Source organism: Pygocentrus nattereri, chromosome 3 (genome assembly GCF_015220715.1).
Source record: "Pygocentrus nattereri isolate fPygNat1 chromosome 3, fPygNat1.pri, whole genome shotgun sequence".
In the NCBI taxonomy this organism is placed as follows: domain Eukaryota; kingdom Metazoa; phylum Chordata; class Actinopteri; order Characiformes; family Serrasalmidae; genus Pygocentrus; species Pygocentrus nattereri.
Genome location: NC_051213.1, coordinates 29,336,469 through 29,362,107, shown reverse-complemented (window position 1 = coordinate 29,362,107; position 25,639 = coordinate 29,336,469). Strand labels below are relative to the sequence as shown.

The 25,639-nt window shown below is 40.0% G+C and overlaps 1 protein-coding gene across 1 annotated transcript; it reads right to left on the bottom strand.

Moving 5' to 3' along the window:
• Nucleotides 1-2,707: 2,707 nt before the first annotated feature.
• LOC108436076 (cytochrome P450 11B, mitochondrial) lies at nt 2,708-21,202 on the bottom strand. Its single transcript, XM_037536933.1, has 12 exons — nt 19,782-21,202; nt 18,709-18,796; nt 15,751-15,968; nt 13,088-13,342; nt 10,879-11,034; nt 10,343-10,557; nt 8,462-8,665; nt 7,116-7,300; nt 6,144-6,310; nt 4,903-4,981; nt 3,284-3,502; nt 2,708-3,176 (listed from the first exon to the last, which is right to left on the bottom strand). Exons 1-12 carry the CDS (start codon nt 19,964-19,966, stop codon nt 3,057-3,059), a joined length of 2,091 nt encoding a protein of 696 aa, XP_037392830.1. The 5' UTR covers nt 19,967-21,202; the 3' UTR covers nt 2,708-3,056.
• Nucleotides 21,203-25,639: the final 4,437 nt, after the last annotated feature.

The following is a 25,639-nucleotide window of genomic DNA, read 5'->3' as shown; positions in this document are numbered from 1 at the left end:
TATTTGCACAGGATGTCATCATCAGGGCTCCGTAGTTGCAGGAATTGCACTGAATGGTTGTCTGTTCAAAAAGTTATTACAGTTACAGTCAAAATGTATATCTGAGCAATTCTGGAGCCAGTTCTGGTTTTCCAGATACTGTCAACGCCAATCTACTTCATTTAATGTGTTATTAGGAGCAGAGTTTCATCTTTAGAACTTTAAGATAAAAGCCAGATGATAATGTTTGCATTTTTAAATAGCATATATTGATCACTGACAATGCAGTCAGACATAGCTGAGAGGTGTGGGTGGAGAAGCTGGAATAAGAATCACAATAATCAGTGTCTGAAGTCTTAATCAGGATCATTTCATGCACAGTGTCTCATGCTGATCTCCTTCAGCAACAATGAAATGAAAATGGAACAATATACTTGCCACAGTGAGGACACTTATGCTATCTGATTTACTTCAAATGTAAATATTAAGCACTATACATTTTACTCCACTACACATTCTAGACATGTTCATTTTCAATAAGATCTGCCAGCTCCATTTTTGGCCCTATTGGTCAATGCCATATCTCCAAAGCTCACTTGTCCTGTCTTGCCAGTATTATATTACTACCAGTTGCCTCTAGCTCATATACGTCATACTTTGCAAAAGGAGCCAACAGGATCTGCCAGCATTGTGTTGCAGAAATATGAAGAAAACAAGACACGAAAACACCATGGGCTGGTTTCCCAGACAGGGATTAGGCCTAGTCCTGGACAACATAGGCCTATGAATGAGCTTTTCCACTGACAGGAGAATATAGTACATGACTGGGTTTAATCAATGTCTGGAAAATTTACTTTCCAAAAGTTTGTAAAAGCCTGCTCATCCAACATTTCTTCTGAAATCAAGCATATTAAGAGTGAATTTGTCCCCCCTCTCCCCATTACTGTCTCTACTCTTTTGTGAAGGCTTTACACTAAATATTGCAACATTGCTGTGATTTGATTGCATTCAATCACAAGAGCATTTGTGAGGTCAGCCACTGAAGTTGGATGGTCAGTTTTGGATAACAAATGCCTCTCGAACTCATGCCAAAGCCTGGATAACCCAGTTCAACTGTTACACAGACCAATGGGGATAGTGATCTTAGGCTCCTGTATGGCTCCTCCAGAGCATCCTATTTTATTAACAATGGTTTTCTATAGAGATTACACAAGCTGTATAAGTGCAATTGAACATTTCAGTCAGTAATGGGTGCATCTTAAAGTAGATGAACTCACTAATTAGAAAAGGTATCTTGATCCTTTTCTATGCAGTATGTCTATTAATTCTAGTCAAAAAGAGTCAGTCTCCGATTAACTGAAAGGTGAACATCTTACAGGCTTAATGTGCTGCACAAACAAATTTGTTTGATACAAAAAAGTTTGACATTTTGACTGGAAAAGCCTTTGTAAAAAGCTGGTGGGTGTAACACCACGAGGCTTCACGGGTACATGCATATTTGATCTAAGGGGCTCTCCTTGGCTACTTTGGGAATATAATGTGATTTGCATTGCTAGCTAGTATTACTGAGTTATAATAGTTGCCATGTAAAATAACTGTGAATACAAGGATGTTTGTGAAAAGAACTGAAGGACAGCAATGTTCACATTACAATGTTTAGTGGCACAAATCAGATCTTTTGCCTTTATGTGACACAGCCTAAATGAGACCTGTCAGATTGGAATTTATGTTTTTTTTTCCCCACTGCACATGCATGGATTACCTTAATCATCTCATGTTTGTAGCATGGTAGCAGTAGCTAGTAGTAGAAGTTTCTGCTAATAAGTGTTGCGTTAATGCGTTTGACTTTTTGTCACTTACTCCCCCAGTGATGAACAGCTTCAAGCTAATGACCTCTGCAAGGAAGGCTGCTAGTTTTTTCACTTGTTGTTTTTTTTCATGGTGCACAAGGAACAGTCATGTGACACTTTTGTTTAGGATTTGTGTATGTGAATCACTGCACTACACAGGTTTACATAAAAGAAACATGTAAAGCATTAAAAGTGTTTGTATAATACTAAAATATAATTTTATATTAAACATCCAGCAATGTTTGAATGAAAAAATGTAATAAAACACTGCTTAAAAACACTTGATATGTCATTCCTCCTGAACTATAAACAACAGTACAAGTGGAAGGAACTGAGTGAAATGGGTTCTGCATATGCAGGTGGTTCCCACTGGGTCCATGGGTTACTAAAAACAACCCCTTAGATGGCCGCTCAAAGTTTTATTACACATTCCTATAACCTAATAATAGCTCAGCCAGTATGCATTGAAGTCCCTGTGGCTACTCAATTATAAGCCTTAGTATGTAAAAAGCCTGGGATTTTACTGTGGGATGTGCAACCAGAGTAGACTGGCATGCGCTGAACTGATGTTCTTTCTAGTTGACTTATGTTTGCTAGATAAGTTTTTGCTCATTGTTAGCATTGTTAGCATTTTGACTGTGAGAAAGAGACTGTATAGAGGAAGACGGACACACATCAAGGGAAGGACAACCCACATCAGCCTTGTAATTGTTGAAGGGACTGCTTACATAATGCTACCCAGGATTAGGAAGAACCGGTTTACATTGAAAGAACATGATGCTGGTAAAATACATAAGCCATTTATTGGTCACTGGAAAGTTTTGCATTCACAGGAAATCAATATAGTGTGCCCACAAGAGTGATATAACCTACCATATGTAAACCACTAAGACAAAAATATTTGCAAAAAAATTAAACTGAGCAATAACACTAATGTGAACATAGCCTAAATGTAAGTAGACTGAACACAAGTTGATTCTCCATGAATTTGCTAAAGTTCTTCAATTAAGGCCAAAACTGATGACAAATCAAACTAAAGAGTGATAAAAAAAAATCAAAAATACTATCTTTTTATTTTATCCTGAGCTAGCAATCACTCATAATGAAACTGCATATTGATTAGTGGTGATCAAGGATTATTTTGTTTATGTTTCTGTGAAACCTGAAATTCCAGGTATTGACTGATCAGCTGAGTGACATTGGTTTACTGACTGATGGTTCAATAACTTAACTGTGTGAAAGAGTGGTAAAGTTGATGGAGGGCGGAGACTCTGGTTGAAGGATGAGTGTGTATTTGGTTTTGAGCTCTTCTTTCGATGAAACGCTCAGGCGGAAGTTCCTCAGAATCTACAAAACACACACACACACACACACACACGTAAAACATTCATTAAGCCATTATGAACACCATTGACTTTCTCCAGGCTGACCCCTGCCCACCACATCATACTCACATGCAGGAGCAGTAGCTGCATCTCATTCTCGGCGATCCTCCTGCCCACACATTGCCTCGCTCCAAAACCGAATGGTAATGAGCGGAACCCCATCCCTGAGCCTGACTCCGTGGTGCCCTCCTCACTGCCTGGCCCCCAACGGTGCGGGTCAAAGCGATCAGGCTCCCGAAACACATCCTGACTGCGGCCCAGAGGATACAGACACGCCTGCACCAGCGTCTGCAGCGACAGAGAGAAAGAAACTGTTATTCAAACCACATCCTCACACTCGACACACTCAATTTAGAGTCAATGCAGTACAACAAAATTACTGCCAAGACAAATTTCATGCCCCTTTACATGCAGTGTCCTTCAGTTAGATTAGATTGTTACAGTATAATAGCATTAATTGACAAATGATAGTATAAGCATTACTGGTCATTAAGGCAGCTGTAATGGAGAAATATATCATTCTTTTCAGAGGGAAATGGTCAGTGTTGGCTTAGCTAACATCAATTTATGCTAAAACAAACATTCAATGTTTATGTCTGAAAATACCTGACAAATAATTGTGTTAGATCATTATAAACATTAAAAATGTGATGAAAATGTGATGACAATAGATGGCTTAACTAGTCTTCACTACCTGTTGTAAGGGAACACAACTGTACCATATTTCATTGCAGTTATTAAGTTGCATTGATGCTATACACACTGTCCTGACTCCAGGCTTTTTATCTTATTTTTCTATCTACAAAATTAACATTTTATGGAACAGATATACACCTGTCTTCTTGGACAGTGAATTTATAGTACTTTGAAAACTGATTTAAAAGAATAGTTTGACAAACAAAATTTAAACAATTTTCCACTTACTCTTAACGCAGTTGATCAGCCAAGATTTGTTTGGTGTCCAAATGTTGCTTCTTTAGTTTAGCACCGGAGCTGCAAAGGCTAATATTGCTGACAAACACCAGAAATCAACAAACATCCCAAATCCATCCCCAAAATTTCTCTCAACCTGCTCAAACTGCATCCAGGCCTTCATTAAGGATGCATTTCATTGCGATTTTTCAATGTGGTTTAGGAGACAGTCACTTGCTGTGAGCGATAAAAGTGAATAATTCAGACACGTAGCTCAAGCACTAAAATAAAGAAGCTAAATTTAGCTAAAATAAAGAAGCTAAACACCAAACAAGTCTTGGCTGATCAACTTCATCTAGGATGGAATGGAAAAATGGTCTTTAACACCATCGTTGTACCTTTGAGGGAACAATTAGAGGGGAAGGAAAATTGACCTGAACAGTAACCCTTTCTGACAGCAATAACGAGGGTTAGCAAATTGTAAAACTGACATATGATTTTGTGTCCTCTGTCACTGCTGTTTTCCATGTTGTATAATGCATAGGAGCACCCAGTGAAGGCTGCATTAAAATGCCTCAGAACTGTGGCTGAGCCAGGCACATCATTCATATCTTAATATAAAACTCTGCCTGTCACACTAGGAATGATGGGAACCATGGCTGAGATGCCCTGCATGTGTCTGTCGAGAGACACAGTGAAAGGAAGGGAGTGAGAGATTTGATTTCCCTCAGTGCTGTTCTGTATTAGTCTTTAGATGCCTTGTGTTAGTTTCTCACCCCAGCAGGTATGTGGTAATTCTGCAGCACGATGTCTCGGATGGGGTACCTCTGCACTGTGATCCCCACAGGATACAGCCTACAGCACACAACACACACACAGTGCACTTCAGACTGACAACAGAGAAATTTTCATCAGAGAAATTGGCCACCCTGATATAGGCAAATGCAGACATAACCAAAAAAGAAGTTTCTACACAGCAGAACATTTGGATAGATTTGTGTTTGCTAGCTTCTTTTTTAGCCAGACTACATTCACTTGAAATGCACTGAGCTCCTAGCAAATCTGACGACTTCTCTGGGGTAGCTCATACTGCTGCTCACCTGTTTTCTCATTCTCCTGTGAGATGCCAGTTGCTCTATCAGTTCTATTAAAACAATGTTTTTGCAATTTTTTGGTCACTAATATCAGGCCTCTGTCCAGAAACATGCTAACTAGCTGTATCCATTTTCCTGGTTATCAGGATATGATTATGTATCAGTGGCTCTTGAAAATGCATGATCCGTGGAAATGGACCAATTAGCTTAAACAGTCTGCCACATCTACTTTCAATGAGCAAATTGATGTAAAAAGGCTCTGAAATGTTTATAAGATATTTAATTTCCATTAATCTTAATGTAAAAACAATGTGGTACTTTCTATTGATACTATTACAGTATTCTAGATGCTTGTATGCATAATTGATCATGGGTACACCGCACCTACGACACCTGCCGAAGCTCACTCTCCTGGACTTTGTATCTGCATCATGCATACATAAAAAGAGTGCTCAGTTGCTGAAGGAAGGGTGGACCACTCTGCTATCAGAGTACAACAGGCTGATATTAGTTAATGTTTAGTTACTTTCAAGAAATTGTGGTTCTGAAATCATCTGCAATTAGCATGCATACAACAATAAAATGATCCCACATGGTTACCTAACATTAGTTGAAAGTATAGCTTGTGTGGTTGATGGCTGTAGCTCTTTGTACATAGAGTTGTGATGAGAAATTGAGTTGCATCTCAGGATGTGGCACTGCCTAAAATCTATAGTTTTGCAGAGTCTCCCCTCAGACTCTTTGTAGAACTTAAAGACCTTTTGAAGAAACACTGCTTTACTCTGAAGATGGCAGTAGTAATACACCCAATCTTGGGGTTTTGCCCAAGGTTAAATGCGGAGAGAAAGTCAAGGGCTGCCTTTCTTTTCCAGATATAGCAAGGCAGATTAAACACTAAGACAAATCCTTGTTTTTTGCCCCACCTCAAAGTCTCCTTCACTGCCCCTTTCAGCAGCGGTGCTCCCTGTAGTGCCTTCTGGGGATTCCCCGCTGCCTGTGACCATGAGGTTTGCACCTGTGCACGCATTTGCTCCTGTACACTAGGGTTTCGTGCCAACTCAAAGAGAGCAAACTGCAGAGGAACTGCTGTCTGAAGAAACAATAAAAATGGTTCTGTAAGCCAATCATATGTAAATTTATATGAGTGTGGGTGTGTATGTGTGTGCAGACACACAAGTGTGTGTTTGTGTGTGCAATAATTTTGCAGACATATCTTTTATTGTATTCATGTTTATTTGTAGTGGTACTAGTATTGAATAGTGCTTTCACTCATTCAATGGACAGTTTTAAGGAGAAGACAAAAATGGTGTTAATATTTTAGTGAAAGTTTGCATTTTGGACCATTGCTATTGGTCCATAAGTCATGACATTATCATGCATATAAAAAAATGTTTGGATGTGACAAAACTGAATATTTATCTATTTCATTAACATTATTAGTATTAGGCATTCCTTTCATTTATATTAAACATTCCTTTCATGCTTTTATGAATTAAAGTTAATTCTTAAAAAGTGGTGGAAAATTATGGAAAATCTGTTGCATATGGTTCTCTAGTTTCAGAGAGAATTAATCATCAGATTTATTATTTATTTCACCTCTATAAATATTTTGGTAACTGATATGAGATGAATAAGAAAGTTATGTAGTTACAAGAGTGGAGAGAAACTGAATTGCGATCCCACATGCAGGCAACTGCAGCTTGGGGTATTAACTGCAGTTGGTGCAAATAAAGCCATTTGAATCTGAATCTGAGGAAGTGATAAATGTACTGAAGTGGTGAACTTCAAAGTGAATTTTCACAAAAGCCCAATCAAAGGCTCAGTAGAATTATGAAGTGGTATCAGATTCGCAGTGATAATGAGTGTTCGAGCATGTTCCCTGACTGCAGACTCACCGTGTCAACGCCTCCAGCCATCAGTTCTGTAATGTTGGCTGTGATGAGTTCCAGGGGTAACTGACCCCTCTCCATCAACTGGCCCAGCACACCTGGAAACTGCCCCACTGAACCCTGTACTGCCCCTGCAGCATTAACGACCCCAGCCTGGAGCCGCTGGTAACCCCTCTGAATTCGAGTCTCCGCTAAAAACAGGCAGAGAGAGAGAGAACAAAGGATTAGGAATTGCACAAGGAACAAAAAACAAAACCAAAAGACATTTTTCACAGAAAACACTGAGGTTCATTTTCAAATAGTTACGACTGCATTAATGATTTCTCAGTGCATTTTGCTCTCCATATTACACTCCTTCTGCAGTGTGGCCACTATCAAACATTAGTCAGCTATGATTATTTTTCATCTTGCCTAATGACTTTTTACAGCTGAATACATGCATTTGTTAAATGATGTAGATTAATGATGTAGACTCAGTGCCAGCGCCAAGTGGAATAAGTTTGTATTAATGATAAGCAGGTTAGCCTGTCACCCAGACAAATTTTTTCCAGTAATAACGTCCTACATCATTGCTGCTGGAATAAAACCTCATGTCTCCAAAATGGTAATTTCATAGAAGAAGAAAAAATGTCCTTAACTTTAATGAATTACTGTAACAGGATTTTTTCCAGGCAATTTTGGTCCACTTCAATTGATCCATACTTCATGAAATTTTAACATAACATGAAGAGAAACTTTTTAAAAATTATGTAAAAAAGTAAAAATGGATGTACAAGGTTTTTGTGCAACCACAATGATATCTTAAACTGTGCTTCTGGTTAACACTGTGAAAGAGTCCTGATCAATGATTGCAGCCTGTATATGAGTGAACAAAATGGGTCCACTGACCTTTTTGCAAAAATGAAGCCAAAACTTGGCCAAATTGAGTATTATTATATTATCTGCTTTGACAAAGTGTTCATTACTTGTCATCAGGATGCTAAAGCAAAAAAAACCCAAAACGAAACAAACCATGGACCATAAGAAACACTGTCTTGCTTTTGGCTTATACTAGCTAGCTAACTGGTTGCTGTCCTTTGCAGATAAATTATTTGTTTTTCATTATAACCGTAAGTATTTTCTTAAGTGTTACTAACAGTTTTTAATTTTGTTTTGAGGGATAAGGCTGGAAAACCGCCATGGAATGCAATGGAATTACTGTTTCTGTTCAAAAACAAAACAAAACAGATTTATTTTTTCAATTCCTGTCATAAGCACACATTCATTAGCCACAATGTTATAGAAGGAAGCATATGAAACAAATACAGAGTGATTTTGTATTGTAGATGAGGAATAAGTATGAAGTTGCGCACCGTGGCTGAAGATGTGGTCCCATGCAGTGGCATGTTGGGTCCACAGGGGGGCGTGTAGGCAGAGCAAGAGGCGGGGAGGCAGGTAGAGGAGCGGAGATGTGGTGGCCAGCATGCGTTCCACCGCCGAGATGAAGCGTTGAGATTCCTGTGAAGGCTCAGATGAGAACAAACCCATCCGCTCACCATACAGGACATAACAGCTCCCTAGAGAGAGAGAGAGAGAGAGAGAGAGAGAGAGAGAGAGAGAGAGAGAGAGAGAGAGAGAGAGAGGGAGGGAGGGAGGGAGGGGGAGAGAGAGTTACCATTTCAACCTGGACCATCTATAAGACGCTGGATGCAAACAAGAGTAGACAACTTTTATTGGATCTCCATCAGACTTTCCTACAGACTTTGCTGTTCCCATCCTGCCAGTCAGTTTATAGCTCATTAGAAATTCTTTGAATCAGTGATGTTCAAGAAACAGTCTTGGATAAATCTGTGTTCTCTATGGATTTCAGTGATAATTCTTTGCATACCTGCTGCAAATAAAATGAGTATATAATATTAATAGTATTTCATAGAGAGACCGGCAGAGAGAGAAACCAGGGGAGGGGGATTGGGTTGGGGAGCTTAAAGAGAGCGTTAAGCAAGAAATAGCTTTGTCCTACATTACTGTAGAAGTAATTTAACACTGAAGTGTTTCTCTTGCTGAAAGCAGACAGCCTGTGGTGCAGAAATAGTGCAACTGCAGAAGCTCATGGCTTTAACCAAATTAAATGATCTCACATACACACACACTTGGTGCAGTGAAGATGGGAGGAAATGTGTCACATTCAGGGCCGCACACACGAAAGAACTCAGCTGAGAAAATATCATCAGTCCATCACACTCTGCTCAGATTTACACAGGCGGCTTATTTATATCTGCAATTTGCATTTAACCCATCATTCCCCTGAGAGGCAGCATGAGAGACAGGCTAAGATAATGGGAGAAACTAGAAGGACAGAATGACCTGGTTGGACTGGTAATCTGGCGTACCGGGCATTTTCCCGGTGGGCCGAGAGTCCTCAGGGGCCCATGCTGTTGGATTTTTTTTTTGTAAGAGACCGGCCCACAATTTAGAGGCGGCTGCCCATTGGCCCATCTTCAATATAGACAGTGGACTGAACCAATCAGGATATAGGACAAAAGTGGAGGTGATGGAGGTAACGTTAGCTCTGTTACATGAGAATGATGAGCAATGGCGATTGATTAGTATCAGTATTTAGTGGTATTGCATACTTCCCAAAATCTGGCAGCCACGGCACCTCATTCTGATAAAATAGCAACGGTCAAGGCTGAGAAGTGTTGGATGAGCAGTAAGTGTCCATTTTAGGCTACATCATAGCATTTTAGATATTTAGGTTAAAGGTATGTTGAAAGGCTGCATAGTAGTTTGAATTTGTAGCCTCTGTGCTGTGGTTCAACATGGATCCCTCTTTTTTCTCTTAGGAAGCCTTTGTCTCTCAGGTTTTGTTGACTGTTCGTTTTCACAAAGTAAGCAATATAAGTGTGAAAATGTATTTAGTTGTAGTTATTGTTCATTTCTGTTACTTACCTTTTTTAAGTTGCCATGATTAAAGAGATATTTGGTATTCAGTGTTTTGGATATTGACATGGTAAGGATATTATCTGTGATTGTGATGTAATAATGCTAAGACTGAATCAATGACTTTAACCGATCATTTTTGTTTTTTTCCATGTCGCACTTCTCTGTAACCCCACATACATAAATTACAAGTCGGTTGTGCTCTGCTAATTATGAGGGGCCGGTCTAAACCAAAAATGCCAGGGCCGATTTTTTGTCCCAGTCCAGCCCTGTTTGTAAGTAGAAGGTGAACAGGAAAGGTCAGAAATACAGACCTTCCAGAGCAAAGCGGAAAAGGTCAGGACTGGGGTCGAGGGTCAGATTATAGCACCCATTCTCCTCTCGTCCTTCTGTTTGGACTTTGCGGTGCAGTAAATGACTGAAATCCCTCGCTACTTCATCCAACAGAGGCAGGAAGCGGCGCACAGCCGAACTCAGCATTAACTCCCGGTTCAGCAGCAGCCGGTCAGCACGCCACTCCGCTCCATTCCTAGACACACACGCACACACACACACACGCACGCACGCACGCAAACACACATAGTTGTTTCTGTGAGTTGTGGGGACATTACATAAGCTTCCATTAATTTTCTTGAGACTTACCCAAACCTTAACCATAACTACTACTAGCCTAACCTTTAAGGATAACCATACCCTAACTTTAAAATGTCTTTACCTTAAAATTGTATCATTTACATTGTGAGGACCAGCTTGTGTAAACTTGCATTGAAAGTAAATTTACAAATTCAATCACATTTAATCAAATTCATATCAGACCAACATCCATGCACACACACACACACAGACTTACTTGAGGAAGACTCCTTTGTTGTGTTTGCGGCTCTCTCTGTGTGTCGCCCACGGCTGCAGGGTCATGCGGCGTGGATGCAAACCCTCTGAGCGGAACAGCTCACCAATATCCACTGGCAACAAGATATTAACACTGCACTGAGAGCCCAGGTACTGCCTGAGAGAGAAGGAGAGAGATTAGGATCAACATTTTGATTAGCAATGCTCAACATTTGATCTTCAGCTGGGGTTCTTATTCTTTACATAGGATTTTCAATACATTAGACAAGCATGAGCTTCAGTAATACTGCAAACAGCAGCTCCACACTATAAAGCAAGTGAGATTTGTGTTGAATCAGGAAGGCTTAGTCCTGCTGTATTTTTCTGTCTGGATAAATGTAGATGGGTGTGAGTTAATGTGTTGGGTGGAGGTAAACCTAGAGTGGTCTGTGTTTGCTTCCATTTAGGTGGGTGTTGGGTTGTTATGACTGTCGGTGGGTTTGGCTCAGTGTTGAATTCTGGTTGAGTTAGTGCTGAGCTATTGTTTGGTTAGTGCAAGGTAGCATGTAGCTAGGTTGAAACCCCCTAGTATTTGGTGGGGTAAAAGCTGCACTGATGCTAGCTTCAATGGCAATGAAATGTTTGGTTCAACAATTCTTCTTTTGGAATGTTTTTTTTCTAGTTTGGTAATGCACTCTTCTACACATTCATTGAGATTTGACACATCTCCTCTTATCTCTCCAATTTCAGAAAGATGTAACAATTCACTCCTTCCAAGAGTCTCTTGGGAAACTAGGCAGGTTTCCATATTTATAAATATGCAATGGCATGTTGTAAAGTTTTTCAGAGGCATCCTGGGCTTAGTTACAGTTGCTAGACTATGAACCATTCGGTGAACCAATATGCTACAGCACCATCTTGAGGCAGAACGATGCTGCAGCTCTAGATAAGTAAGAATACCGAATGCAGTTGCTCGACTGTGTTGAAGGAGCTAAACAATGACCTTTGTCTGTATTTATATTTTTGAAGGTCTATTATTCTTCTAACAGACAGCATAACATCACAATCAGACTATTTTCAGGATCCCACAGAATTTAGATTTTGAGACATCCATGGGTTCCAAGCAGTCCTGGACCTATTTTTACACCTTGGTTGTAGTATCCGTAGAAGGGTCTGTGTCAGTGTTGGGTTCTAGTTACTTTAGAGTAAGGTTGTTGAACCTATAGATGGGTCTGTGTGAGTGTTGATTCTGGCCAGTGTATAGAGTGAAGTTATATTTCCTGTACATGGGTCTTGGTCAGTGCTGGGTTCTGGCTAGTAAAGTAAATTAATTTCACTTCCAAAATGCCACCCAACTCGAAAACAGAAATGCATTGCCGTGCAAGAGGTACTTTCAAGATATTTAGTTTTCTTGGGTCAAATCAAGCTCTGTTTTAGCTAATTGCCTAGTCTTCAGGCTTTCTACCAAGCTGAAGTCAACTTTTTATTTTAATTTTGGCATTACACCTTAAATCCTGTAGCAGTAACTGCTACACCATTTAAGGTGGAACTGGAAATTTGAACAAGAAGCTGCAAACAGAAAGCTAACTTCAGCCTCGAATGTTTCCTGTTGCCTGTTTTTGTTATTAGATCATTGATATGACTACTGTTTCTGTTTGGCGAATTATAGGATGTAACTTGCTCTGGAATTATTACTTAGCCAACTTGCAAAAACTATGGACATTGTAGATTCATACTGGATTAAAACGACAGACCTCATTGGTAGTCACTCAAGTTACAGCACGTTCTCAGGTAATACTAATCTCCCTCGAACAGGGCTTAAATGTTGGTATTGGGTGCTGTGTTAGGACATTACTAGATTTAATATAAATGTATGTATGTATATATATATATATATATATATATATATATATATATATATATATTAGTTTTGAATGATTTCTGGTTCTGGTTAACATTAGGTTAGTGTTGAGTTGTAGTTTCTGTAGATGGATCTTGGTTATTGTGGGGTTAGTGTTTGGTTCCAGTACCTATAAATGGATCTGGTTAAGATTAGTGACTGGCTCTGGGGTTCATGTTGGCAGCACCACTTTAGCATTAGGTTGATGCTGTAGTGCCTGTAAAAGGGTCTAGGTTAGTTAAAGTACATGCAGATGGGCCCTGTTAGTGTTGAGTTGATGTTTGGTTCTGGTTCCTGTAGAAGGCTCTGTGCTAATGTGTGTTTCTGGTACCTGTAGATTGGTCCAAGCGTGTGGAAATTTTGCTCCATGTATTTGTGGAGCTGGCTGAAGGTCCCCTCCCTCCAGAAGCGCAGCAGGTTGATCCAGCCATTGCTGCCGGTGTGGGGAATCTGCTGGAAGCTCTGTAGGCTGCTCCTCTGCACAGCCTTCGTCGCTCCTTCAGCTCCTGCAAGCACGGTTGAGGCCGACAGCGCTCTGCTCAGCGCTGGACATACCACCAGACGAACAGACGAGGTGATCATGCTGCTTCTCTTTCAGTCTCTTCATTCTTCCATCCTTCAGCTGAACATGATATCTGTTTTTCTACTGCTCATTTCTCCCTCCCTCTTTCCATGCACTCTTTCAGTCTTCTGACACAATGCAGAATTTATTGCAATGAAAAGTCAAGGTTCAAGAGAAGCACAGCACAGCTCTCAAAGTCATCCATGTCCACAGAGGGGAGACGTGAACATGTGCACAGATACAATGCTACAACTTATTGGAAATCCCAGATTTTGTCTCATGATGGACAGTGAAATGTCTCCAGGCACCAAAATGTTCATGTTTAATGATCAGTATAAGGATGTTTGGCCCCTAAGTGGGGTAAAACTGTATTCCACATTCACACACATACACATCTAGACAACAGCCTTTTCTCAGCAAATGCTTGTCTTTAATTTCCCTTTAGTGAAACATCCACTTGCAGTGAACAGTGTTCCAGTGAGGTGTCTGAATAAAGGAGCGACTGAAAGGGGCTTTCCTCAGTGTAGTGTTTCTGAATTATACAAGCAAACTGGTATTGCTTTACATTTGCAACACACACACACACACACACACACACACACAACAGCACAGGGTTACCACCTAGTTCCTACATTTACAGTTTAACCCATACACTGTGTAAGATGAAACTAGAGATGATTCTAGGTATTTGTATTGGGCTGATATCAACTGAAAATGCTGTATTGGGTATTGGAGGGAAAATTCAATCATGCAATAAATCTAGTCTTAAACAGCACACACACATTGATGGATGTGATGATGTTAGCTGTGTATTTCTTCCTGTAGACTAATAGAGTCTTTCAATAGTTTGAACTACTTTTATATGCTCATCTTAAAGGGAAATTCTGCTGATTTTTAAAAAATTACATGGTTAAGATGTTCATGTGCTATGCTCCTTACACAGAAGGTTATTACATGTGAAATGTTTATGAATACACTGTCTGATGTCTCATTAATGATAGTTTTACAATAAGGTTTTAGCCTAAAATGTATTTTAAGATCCATTAATGACTGGATTAATGGACCCCTGGCTTCTATCACCACCACAGCAAAGAAATTCAGTATGTTTTTCTACATTAAAGCTTTTCACATCAAACTACTCTGAATTTCTTTATATCTTAATGACTGCATTATGCAGAAATTTGCAAAACATTGGTGAAATTGCCCTTTGCCCTGTGAAGTGCTTCAGTTATAAGCAGGCTGGTTGATAGAATATCGGATCAGTAACAGTATGGCTGATAGCTTCAGAAAAAAGTGGATTCGTGCCATGAAACTGCATCAATTCTGCAAATATTTCCTTTAAACCATTTAGACACACAATATAAAAATACACAGATAATTAACAAAGCAAAAATGTTACAAAAGGTGAAATGAAGAAAAAGTCAGCTGATGTCCTTCTCATCGCATTTGTGTGTGTGTATGTGTTTCATTTAAATCACGAGGTAAGTCAAAAATACTTCGTCAAAAATACTTCAAGGCTTCTATTTGGAAGTGTGTAAATGTGTATAGCTATGCAAAGTGAACAAAATACTCATGTCAGTTCTAATTTGTCATATACTAATATATATCATTTATAGTTGTAATTTGAGGCCTTTATAAAAGATACTGTCTATAAATAAGGCCAAAAGTATGGAAGCATGCAGTGATTATTTTAATGTTAAAATGCTTTACAGTTAAGTCAATTTGCCAACAAAGAAGTTCTTCCAGAATTTTGCATTGGTTTGCAGTAATGTAGTTTTACTCTGGTCTTCAAATGTAGACCTTGAATCCAATTTCTGGTCCTATTAATTACATCAACAGTAAAATTAACCAGTGATTACAAAATCCAGGACTGGAAAATGGATGAAAAGTCCAGATTTGAAGACCTCTGTCTAGCATAATGTATGGAAAACAGCCTTCAGGGTCCTTGTTGATGACAGTCCACATTTATGTTTTAATTATTTACACATTCTAATAGATCACATTTAATTCAGTTATTCAAGCTTTTAGGAGCATCTGAATGTGATAATCCAGCAGATATAATTACAGCTGCAAGAGAACAGGAGAATCACGAGGAGCATAACAACTTTACATTTCAGTTTACCTTTGCAGCAGATGGTCAACCCTTTTTATTTTGTATTAATAAACATATTATTGGATGTTATTACTGACTGTAATTTTAATGTATCATTTCTAGATAGTTAGTATTGCTTCCACACTTTTGTAGTGCATATTATGTAAAATAGGAAAGGTTTTGTGTGAATGAGGCCTCCACAGCAGCACCGCACACCCAAGAACCAGTTCATCTACAAAACTCCTACAGCCACATTACATATTACACACAGTTATATAAGTCAGACGTTTGGCATGCTCCATGTTTGGTACATTGCCTTTTTTGTGTGCTGAGCAGTCACATAATTTTGCACTGTCCTGCATGGTCAGATGTGCTACCATGTGTGCTTTGCTTGCTGCCTGAGATCAGTCCCATATTGAAGCTCAGGCTCTGAAATGCACTCAGCAGCGTAGAGCTTTCATCCTTCTCCTGGCCGTCGGACCGCACCATCCTGGCCAGCTCAGGGGGGAGAGCCACTTTACCACCCACTGCATGCAGATGGCTGCTGTCCTTGGCATTCTGTGCAGGATTTAGGAGAAAATGAGTGAAACAGGCACAAACAGCTAACAGCCGGTTGAAGAGAAACTCAGAACACAAACTCACTCACACAGTGCTTCCTAAAGCCATAGTTTGTTGAAAAATTTGTACCTTTAGTTTTGCTATGAAGCTAATGGAAGATGTAATGAAACCTTATACCCCCTAATTAACACTGTACAAACTGCAAAAAAAAAAATGCAGACAGAATTCAGGCTTCAAGATAGCTACAACTAATGCTTTTAGCTATGTGATGTACTTTAGTCCATTTTTATAGATACTTTGTCTCAGAAACCACAAAAGTACGTTTTTGAGATTACACAATAACTACATTTGAGGAAACTGTTGGATGATTTAAGCATACAGTTTACAGTGCATATAAGCTTCCATTGCGTGTTCACTGTGTTAGCCTCATAGCTCCAGTGTGACACTAAACAATGCACATTTTTACCCTACGCTCACTATGAAAGATGATGAAAGTCTGACTCATGCTTTCAAATTGTCCTGTTTAGACTTCTGTCACTTATTTTGCATTTCTATTCCAATAAAATCAAACCTTTTCTTCAGTATGTTTGAATTTCAGCTGCTAGAATTCTCCCTCATTCTGAAAAATCACCTCACATGAGCCCATTTCTGGTTCTGTTAAATCTACTTTTAATTTAACCCCCTCCTGCTGTACAAATCTTTATGTGGTCTTGGACTCCCTCATTCAACTGAGCTTCTGCATACATGCTGCCCTGCTTGAACACTTCGTTCTTCTGATAGTGAGTTACTGTCTTTCCTGAAATGTTGAAGGTCACTGCTGGGGGCAGATTTTTCAGACTTTCATGTACGGTGCTCTGCAAAATTTAAATATCACCCTTCATTTAGTTAATTTCTAACCAAAATAGCCTTTAAGTACAACTTATTTTTGTAATTTTTCAAGAGAAAAAAGTCAAAGGAAAATAAATGAAAATAAATGAGGTTCCAAAACTGGAGATAAAACTAATTAACTAATGAAATTTTATAGAGAAAATGGGATTCCTAACAACCGTGCAAGACTTAGTAGACCACCAAAACTGTCATCATCAGATAAATCGTACTTAAAGCCTTAATGTTTTAGAAAATCAAGTTCCAGTCTTGCTTCAAATCTGAAAAACTCCACAGGTGTTTCTGTCCATCCTTCCACTGTGAGAAGACAACTCAACACTGTGAGTTGAGGTTCCAAAACTGGAGATAAAACTAATTAACTAATGAAATTTTATAGAGAAAATGGGATTCCTAACAACCGTGCAAGACTTAGTAGACCACCAAAACTGTCATCATCAGATAAATCGTACTTAAAGCCTTAATGTTTTAGAAAATCAAGTTCCAGTCTTGCTTCAAATCTGAAAAACTCCACAGGTGTTTCTGTCCATCCTTCCACTGTGAGAAGACAACTCAACACTGTGAGTCTGAAAGGATGTGTAGCTGACCAACCCAAAGTTCAGACCTCAGCATCAGTGAATGTATTTGGGCTTTCTTGGATAGTAAGCAAGACTTTACTTTGGAGGTATGGAAAAATGCAGATTTGTTTTTGCAGATTTCTTTGAAAAACTGAAAGCAAATCTGTCTGTTAAATATGTTTTCTGCTTTTTTCCTGGTTCTGAAAAATGAAAACCTTGGTTAAAACTGAAAGAAGTAGCATTACTGAAAAAAAAAAAACATACGTGGCTGTGAGTCACCCTGTATAGCCTAAAATAATCGTTTAAACGTCACCAGGATGGATTTAACAGGAGTTTTAAGGACCACGTCGTACGCCCTTGTGTATTAATGTCACACGCACAGACTCAAAAAGAATGTATGGCTCGACGTTTATCTCTCAAATGTAAAATCAACATTATACGGATGAAGATGTGATGACAATGGTAGATCCTTCATTCACATCCTCATTAGACTTCGCTCTCCACCAGGTTTTGACTGAGTGCTCTTCAAAGTCTCTTTCAATATAATCACAAAAGTCAAATTCATTCACTTGTGGGAGTCTGAAGCACGACTCACATTACCAGATGTTTTTCTGTATGCTGCATGTGATTACATATTTCCCCCAGACAGGTCTCCAAATCCCCATGTCCTACCTAGTGTTGTTTTAATGGCCATTTTAATCCTGGAAATTAAATCTGGTTTCTGACTTTTGCACAGCACTGGATCAGATAAACGAATGAAACAGATGAAGTGCAGGTTTGTAACTAGGTTCTTCAAATCTCTACAGCATTGCATACATTATACACTGCCATCTTATAGATTACCTTCCCTATGTTCTATATCGCTGCTGTCGGAAAAAAAAACTCATATCTCCAAAATGGTAACTTTACAGGAGAAGGAAAAAACACACTTTGCTTTCAATGGAAGTCAGTGGAACCAGATGTTTTCCCAAGTCGTTTTAGGCCGTTTCTTTCAGTCCAATCATCATGAAATTTACACACAATGTAAACAACAACAGGACTTTTCAAATTATGTCAAAAACTGAAAAACAACAAAACTGGAGATACAAGGTTTTCTTCCGACAGCAGCGATATGTTTAGGTTGTTTTCTGCTATTGTATGTATCTATAAATCCAATACAAATATTATTATTGTTACTGTTAATACTTAATTATTTATTATTAAGGCATCGTAACATACAGGAGGAGGGAGTAAACTGCATTACTGTATGTTTTACTCAGTAATGGTAAAGAGTGCTCTGAAGGTGTGTGTGCGATTCGAACCTGTGAAAGCTGGTATTTCCTCCTGAAGTGGGCCCTCATAGCTGCTCTTTCTGCGTTCTTCTGAGCGTTCATGGCCTCCCGCAGCTTCCTACAGGCACAGTAAATGCATTAAACAGTAAATGATACCACGTTCCATTTCATATACAGTCATTATCAATATCCTTGCTCAGCCCCAACCTATCAAACACAACATTAACATCAAATTCATAACCTCAAGATTTGAAGAAACTATTCACAGTGCCCTCATTTATACATTTCTGCTGTGATGTACAAGAAAGCTGGGGCATTTCTGGCCATACATAAAAACTTTAAAATAGAAACATTTATGAAAGTGGAAAATTGCAAGTGTCAACTTCTTGTTTAGACACGTCTAATTACTCCCCAAATAACTGCAATGCAAAACAAACAAAAAAAAACCCTGTAGGCAAGTACATTTTAAAAGGGTGTACCAATTAAATATTGTTAAATTCTCAAAACATACAATTCATTACTCAGTCTATACAGTCAATATATGAAAACTAAGTTGCATGACCAGTTTTTTTAAAAAGCCAATTTTAAGGTCATCATGGCTATGACATCACAACCATGAAAATTTTAACAAATGGTAGACTGTTCAACCTACAGCAGTTCAGCCTGTCTATTCACATTGTTGGATGTGGGAGAAAACGATTAAATTTTGTGCTGCTGCTGAGTGTCTGGAAAGACTAGAAACCTCACAAAAGACCCTGCTAAAGATGCATCTGCTAGTAGTGAACTACTTCTCCTGATTTTCCTGAGGATTTTAGTCTGAACTTTGACAGTTTGTTCCATGCTTCAATACTTCAGCCTGATCTGCTTTTTGCCTGAGGCATGTTACAGGGCAGCCAATCAGAGGTCAACTATATATAAATTGCATAAAAAGTAAAGTACTTTAAAGTGCATGACCTCTGGTTGTATAGAGTGGTGAGTGCTGTATGAACCTGCTGGCCCAGACTAAACGCACCAAATATAAGCTATCAACAGCCCCATAAACAGCCCCATAAACAACTCCGTGAACAGAGTGCTAATGGCCCTGCAGTGACAGACTCTCTCACCTCTCTCTGTCCAGATCAGCCTGGTAGGCTCGCAGCAGAGCAGAGTCGCGTGTGTAACTGCTTCTGCACTTTGACCCCTGCTTGTAACTTTGTTTTGTCCAGACGTCCTTCTCTGCAGCTCCGTTCACACAACTTGTCAGCTTCTTCAGAGGAGCCACCAGAGACTTCTGAGCCATTGCCTCCATGACAGGGCTGAAGTGAATGTGTGTGAGTATGTGTTGGTAGGCCTACTGTGCTATCTGTGAGAAAGAATAATTGTGTGGATGTGAAACGGTTTCCTCATCCTTCTCAACTACAGCTAGTTGCTTCTGTGTGTGAGCGAGTGAGTGAAATGTTATCAACAGACAGACAGCAGGTCAGCAGACAGACTATCAGACAGCGATCTACTGGGATGACTCAGAGAGCGAGACCTGTGAGGACACACACACAATATTTGACTTACACACACAAACTATAATGCACATTTTACATAGACACAGAAAGAAATATTAAACAGAACTAATCTATTTCTTTTACAATCTAGTAAAAAAGGAGAGAAAGAACCATTTTTTTGTGTGTTTTCTGTTCAGTAGACACAGCAGCCTGTGTGGTCAGTCAGTTTTGTCTGAAACATTTTACCTGTAGAAAAGCAGTGTCTTCACAATTTTATCCACAAACAGCCATCTGGAACAACACTCTCAGTCTCACTCTAAGAGAAAGACACTCAAGTCACTGCTCTTTACACCTGTAGCATCCACTCGTCCGGTCTAGTCACTCCTCTTGCTTGTCTCTCTTTCCCTCACTGCTCTGCTGCACTACTGATTATGGCTCTAAGGATCTTAAAGAAGGTGAATCTTGTTAGCCAGCGCAGGGGGAACTCACGTGCATCTGATGAGCCTTCACACACATTAACGTCACAAACACATGCATCCAGCTGAACATAACAGAGCGTTAGCTGTGTGCCCGTGTGTTTAAGGATCAATGATACTTCACAGTGTATTTACAGCCTTAAGTAGGAATAGGTCAGTGTGTGTCATGACTATAGGAAATCAGGGTAAAACAGGGGTAACCTGGCTTAACAAACCACCATAAGACTATAAACAAAGACACTGTGTCACTGTTGTAGCACTCAAACTGACTGAGTTACAAGCCAGATCCAAGAAGTGATTCACATATAAAAACATGATCTACAGTCACCAACTGTACACCAGCAAGGTGGGCCTATAAGCAAGGTGTGTCTAATAGAGTGGACAGTAAGTGTTCACAGTGTTTCAAAATCCCATCCATAAACACTAATGTCCCTACTGTGTGAGTGCTGTGTGAATGATCCACCACCCAAATGATATCTGGTCACTGGTGGTCCTGTGGTGGTGTCTTTCCACCATCAATGGTCAGGACAAACCATAGAACCACCACAGAGCAGGTATTGTTTGGGTGGTGGATCATTCTCAGCACTGCAACACGGTGGTGGTGTGTTATTGTGTGTTGGGCTAGTATGAGTGAATCAGACACAGCAGTGACTACATCTACAAGGTGGACCAACAAGGTAGGAGTGTCTATTAGACTGGACAGTGAATGGACACAATATTTAAAAACTTCAGCAGCACTGCTGTGTCTGATCCACTTGTGCCAGCACAACACATATTAACACACCACCACCACAACATCAGTGTCACTGCGGTACTGAGAATGATCCACCCAGATAGTACCTGCTCTGTGGTTGTTCTGACCATTGAAGAACAGGGTGAAAGGGGGCTAACAAAGTATGCACAGAAGCAGATGGACAACAGTCTGTAACTGTAGATCTATAAAGTGCACCTATATGGTAAATGGAGTTGATAAAATGGACAAAGAGTGTAGATAAAAGGAGGAGGTTTTAATGTAATGGCTGATGGGTGTGTATGGAACACATGTATTACCCCACATCCTGACCTTTGGTTGTATTTGTTGGGTGCATTTGTTGACACTGACTTGAATAAGAGTGTCAGAGTCAGTTACTGAGGTTGCTCCTGGCAGATGCTGGGCAGAAGGGACAGAAAGAGAAGCAGATGGACAGAATATGCAGAGAGAGAGGGAGCAAGAGAGAGAGACTGCCCTTGCTGAGTCATTATCTTATCTGGTCTCATTTGATTACACTGATATTTACAGTCTCCTACAATGCATGAGATCACGCCACAGTTCTGTGCTTTATGTCGCTGATGCTGTGATTGAGAGTTTTATATGGTTCAAAAGAACAGTGAGGTCAGTAGGAATAACAAATAACAAATCTGCACTGACTAAAAAGAAAAATGTGTCTGCGTTGTGTATAGAGGATAAGTGTGTGTCACGTTTGTAGTCTGGAGGCGTCACTGAAAGCCTCATTACACACACGCGGCCATGGTGTGGAGGCAACATAAATACAGAAAAAGCAGGAGGCAATAAAACAGAGAGGTCAAAGAGAATGGAGGTGAAAGAGTGAGAGGAGTGGGAAGCCGTTATCAGGAGCGGCCTTGGAGTGTCCTTGGAGAGCACAAATACTAGAGCACATACCACAGACTGCCTGACATGCACAGCACGAGAGAAAGGAAGTAAGGATAACGGAGAGAGAGAGAGAGAGTTGGTGTGAGAAGCAGACGGTTGTGCTCACAGCACTGTAATCTGCTTAGCGGATTGAGGGGAGATCAGTGACCACACGTGAAGGAGAGTCATCATGGGGGTAAATAGGGGCCTCAGTATGGAGGAGCATTTTCTTAGGATGCTGAAACACATGCCCACTCCACATCCCAGATTTTTTTTCAAACTCACATTTTTTTCCCTGATTGGTTTACTTGTCACTGCTGGGCTCTGAAGGCCAGAGCAAAAGCTATTTCCATCTCACAATGAGAAAGGAAAGAGACTGTTACTCTAAATTCCTCTCACATAAGGTCTTACTGCTGAAGATCCAGCGTTCAGACGATTATGGCATATGTGAAGATGTCTTCAGTTTGGCTGAAGTGAAGGATGTTTAAATGGCTGAGGTTTGTACAGTCAGAGAAAACACCAAAGTAGTAGTTTGGTTATGCAAGACAATTTGAGTAGAGTAATTAACTTTGTTTTTTAAGCCTTGGGTTAAAACTTTTTTATGCTGCCCTGACAAATATCGGTGTTGCGATGGCAATGAGGTCCAAATTTCACTGACAAGTACGAGATCAGTGAAAGCAACCTGAGCCCTGAACACTAATCTTCAACCCTGACCCCTAAACTGTGAAATTTCAGCACTAACAACCCTAGACCCTGAACACTAACCCCTAAACCTAACCTTGAAGACTAATTCCTCTCTCTTGCACAGATTATGATTGGGCACACCTGCTCTAAACACAACCCTGAACACTATCCCCTAAACTGTAAACCCTCAAGTTTTAATCCTAACCCCAACTCTAGATCCTAAACACTAATTTATAAACTCTAAATCTGAGCCTTAAACACCAAACCCTAACCCCTAAACTCGGAATCCTGAATATCAAACCCAGTGACCTTAACATTAAAATCTTTTAACCCTTGACTGAAGTGACCTCGGCATTTAGATCTACGGGAAAAACATCAGTAAATACTGTTGGACACTGTGGTCGAAAGGCTTCAGTGCAAAAAACCCTCATTATAAAGACGAATGACAAATTTGAGGTTTCAGTTTTGCTAACCCCATGGCATTGGTCTACAGAGAGGTGGAAATGATGATTAGTCATTCATCATATTCTTCATAAGTGGGTGAGTGCATGTGTAGCATAAAAGAACGGTGCAGGCCTGGATGTTTGACCCCTACTGTGAGGGGGTCTGGCTATATATGCTATAGGTGCAAGGTTGGGGTCCAATTGTCCCTTTAGAGGGAAGTGTTCCTGTAAATCTACACAGTTATTCTGACTATGACAAAACAGGACAAATGACATAAATGATGGTATGGCAATCACCAGATCTCAACCCATTTGAGCACCTGTTAAGACAGCACTCTCCACCACAATCATTAAAACACTAATTAAAGGAATATCTTTTGGAAGAGTGGTATTCCATCTGTCCAATACAGCTCCAGAGACCTGTAGAAGCTACGCCAAGTCATATTTGTATAGCTAGCGGTGGTACAACATCTTACTAGAACACTTCCCCAATCTCTATATAACTTATATATGGCCTTTTCCACACCCAAAGTCACAGTACAGAAACAAGGTGCACTATATCAACATACACAATATTACCAATAGTATTCACTCACGCATTCAAATAATAGGGTTCTAATAACTTCCATGGCTACATGGGTATAAAACCAAACACCTAGGCATGCAGACTGCTTCTACAAACCTTAGTGAAAGAATGGGTCACTCTGAAGAGCTCAGTGAATTCCAGTCTAGTCGTGAAATTTCCTCGCTACTAAATATTCCACAGTCAACTGTCAGTGGTATTATAACAAAGTGGAAGTGATTGGGAACGACAGCAACTCAGCCACAAAGTGGTAGGCTATGTAAAATGAGTGGGGGTCAGCGGATGCTGAGGCGCATAGTGCGCAGAGGTCACCGACTTTCTGCAGAGTCAATTACTACAGACCTCCAAACTTCATGTGGCCTTCAGATTAGCTCAAGAACAGCGTAGAGAGCTTCATGGAATGGATTTTCATGGCCGAGCAGCTGCATCCAAGCCTTACATTACCAAGCACAATGCAAAGTGTGGAATGCAGTGGTGTAAAGCGCCATCACTGGACTCTAGAACAGTGGAGATGTGTTCTCTGGAGTGATCAATCACGCTTCTCTGTCTGGCAATCCGATGGATGAGTTTGGGTTTGGCAGTTGCCAGGAGAACGGTACTTGTCTGGCTGCCTTGTGCCAAGTGTAAAGTTTGGTGGAGGGGGGATTATGGTGTGGGGTTGTTTTTCAGGAGTTGGGCTCGGTCCCTTAGTTCCAGTGAAAGGAACACTTAATGCTTCAGCAAACCAAGAGATTTTGGACAATTTCATGCACCCATCTTTGTGGGAACAATTTGGGGATGGCCCCTTCCTTACATGGATGAGCAAGTTTGATGTGGAAGAACTTGACTGGCCTTCACAGAGTCCTGACCTCAACCTGATAGAACACCTTTTGAATGAATTAGAGCAGAGACTGCAAGCACAACTCATTTTTACAGTAACATTTTCCAACCTTTCTTTATGCTTTACTCGGCAGAGATGTGATGCTACAAAAGCGGCCAGAATATATTTTCAGGGAGAGCTAGTGATTGCTGGTGACAGAAGGCAGCGTCAATGTTGGCTAGTCAAAATGGTTCAAGTTGGCAACACATCAAAGTTGAGCAGAGCAAATTAAGAGTGACATGACATGGTGATTACGAATGGAAGTTGGATGGGATGGTATGGCTTTAGTATGCGTACATGTATCAGTGAAACCATGATAAACAACTGTCAGCTGGATTCCACAAATGCCCACAGGCAATGAGCGACAAGCAATTTTAGAGACAATAGGCAAAAAGTTGCTGTAGGTGTGAGAATACAGAGTTCGAACTAAATGGGGCATTTTGTTACTGAGCCTTTAAGACTCTAAATGAGCTCTATTCTGATTGGCTGCTCTGTATTGTGACTGATTCAAACCCAGTTTGGGCTTAAACACCTTTAACTGCAACATGGAGCTAAACTGCTGTAAGCTGTATACTGTGTATGTAGTATGCACTAATATAAATATAGTGTTGGTTTTAGTGACATCACAAAACATTTAATTTGTTTCCATCTATAGACTGTGTGGAACAGGGAGTGAACAGTGCTTTTTGACACTAACAAAGTTTTCCATTATATGCACCTTTTAAATGTACTGAAAATAGCATGTGGTTTCAATGGAGAAGAGAGTTGCATTAGTGAAGATGTTATGAAAGCATGGACCAAGGCTTCAGCA

Excerpts from the sequence above, each read along its gene's own strand:
- LOC108436076 (XM_037536933.1), bottom strand. The coding sequence starts at position 19,966 with ATGGAGGCAATGGCTCAGAAGTCTCTGGTGGCTCCTCTGAAGAAGCTG. Across the intron at positions 11,035-13,087 it reads ACGCTTGGACCAATCTACAG|GCAGTACCTGGGCTCTCAGT; the intron begins GTACCAGAAACA and ends CTTCTCTCTCAG. Across the intron at positions 7,301-8,461 it reads GGACCACATCTTCAGCCACG|CGGAGACTCGAATTCAGAGG; the intron begins GTGCGCAACTTC and ends GCCTGTTTTTAG.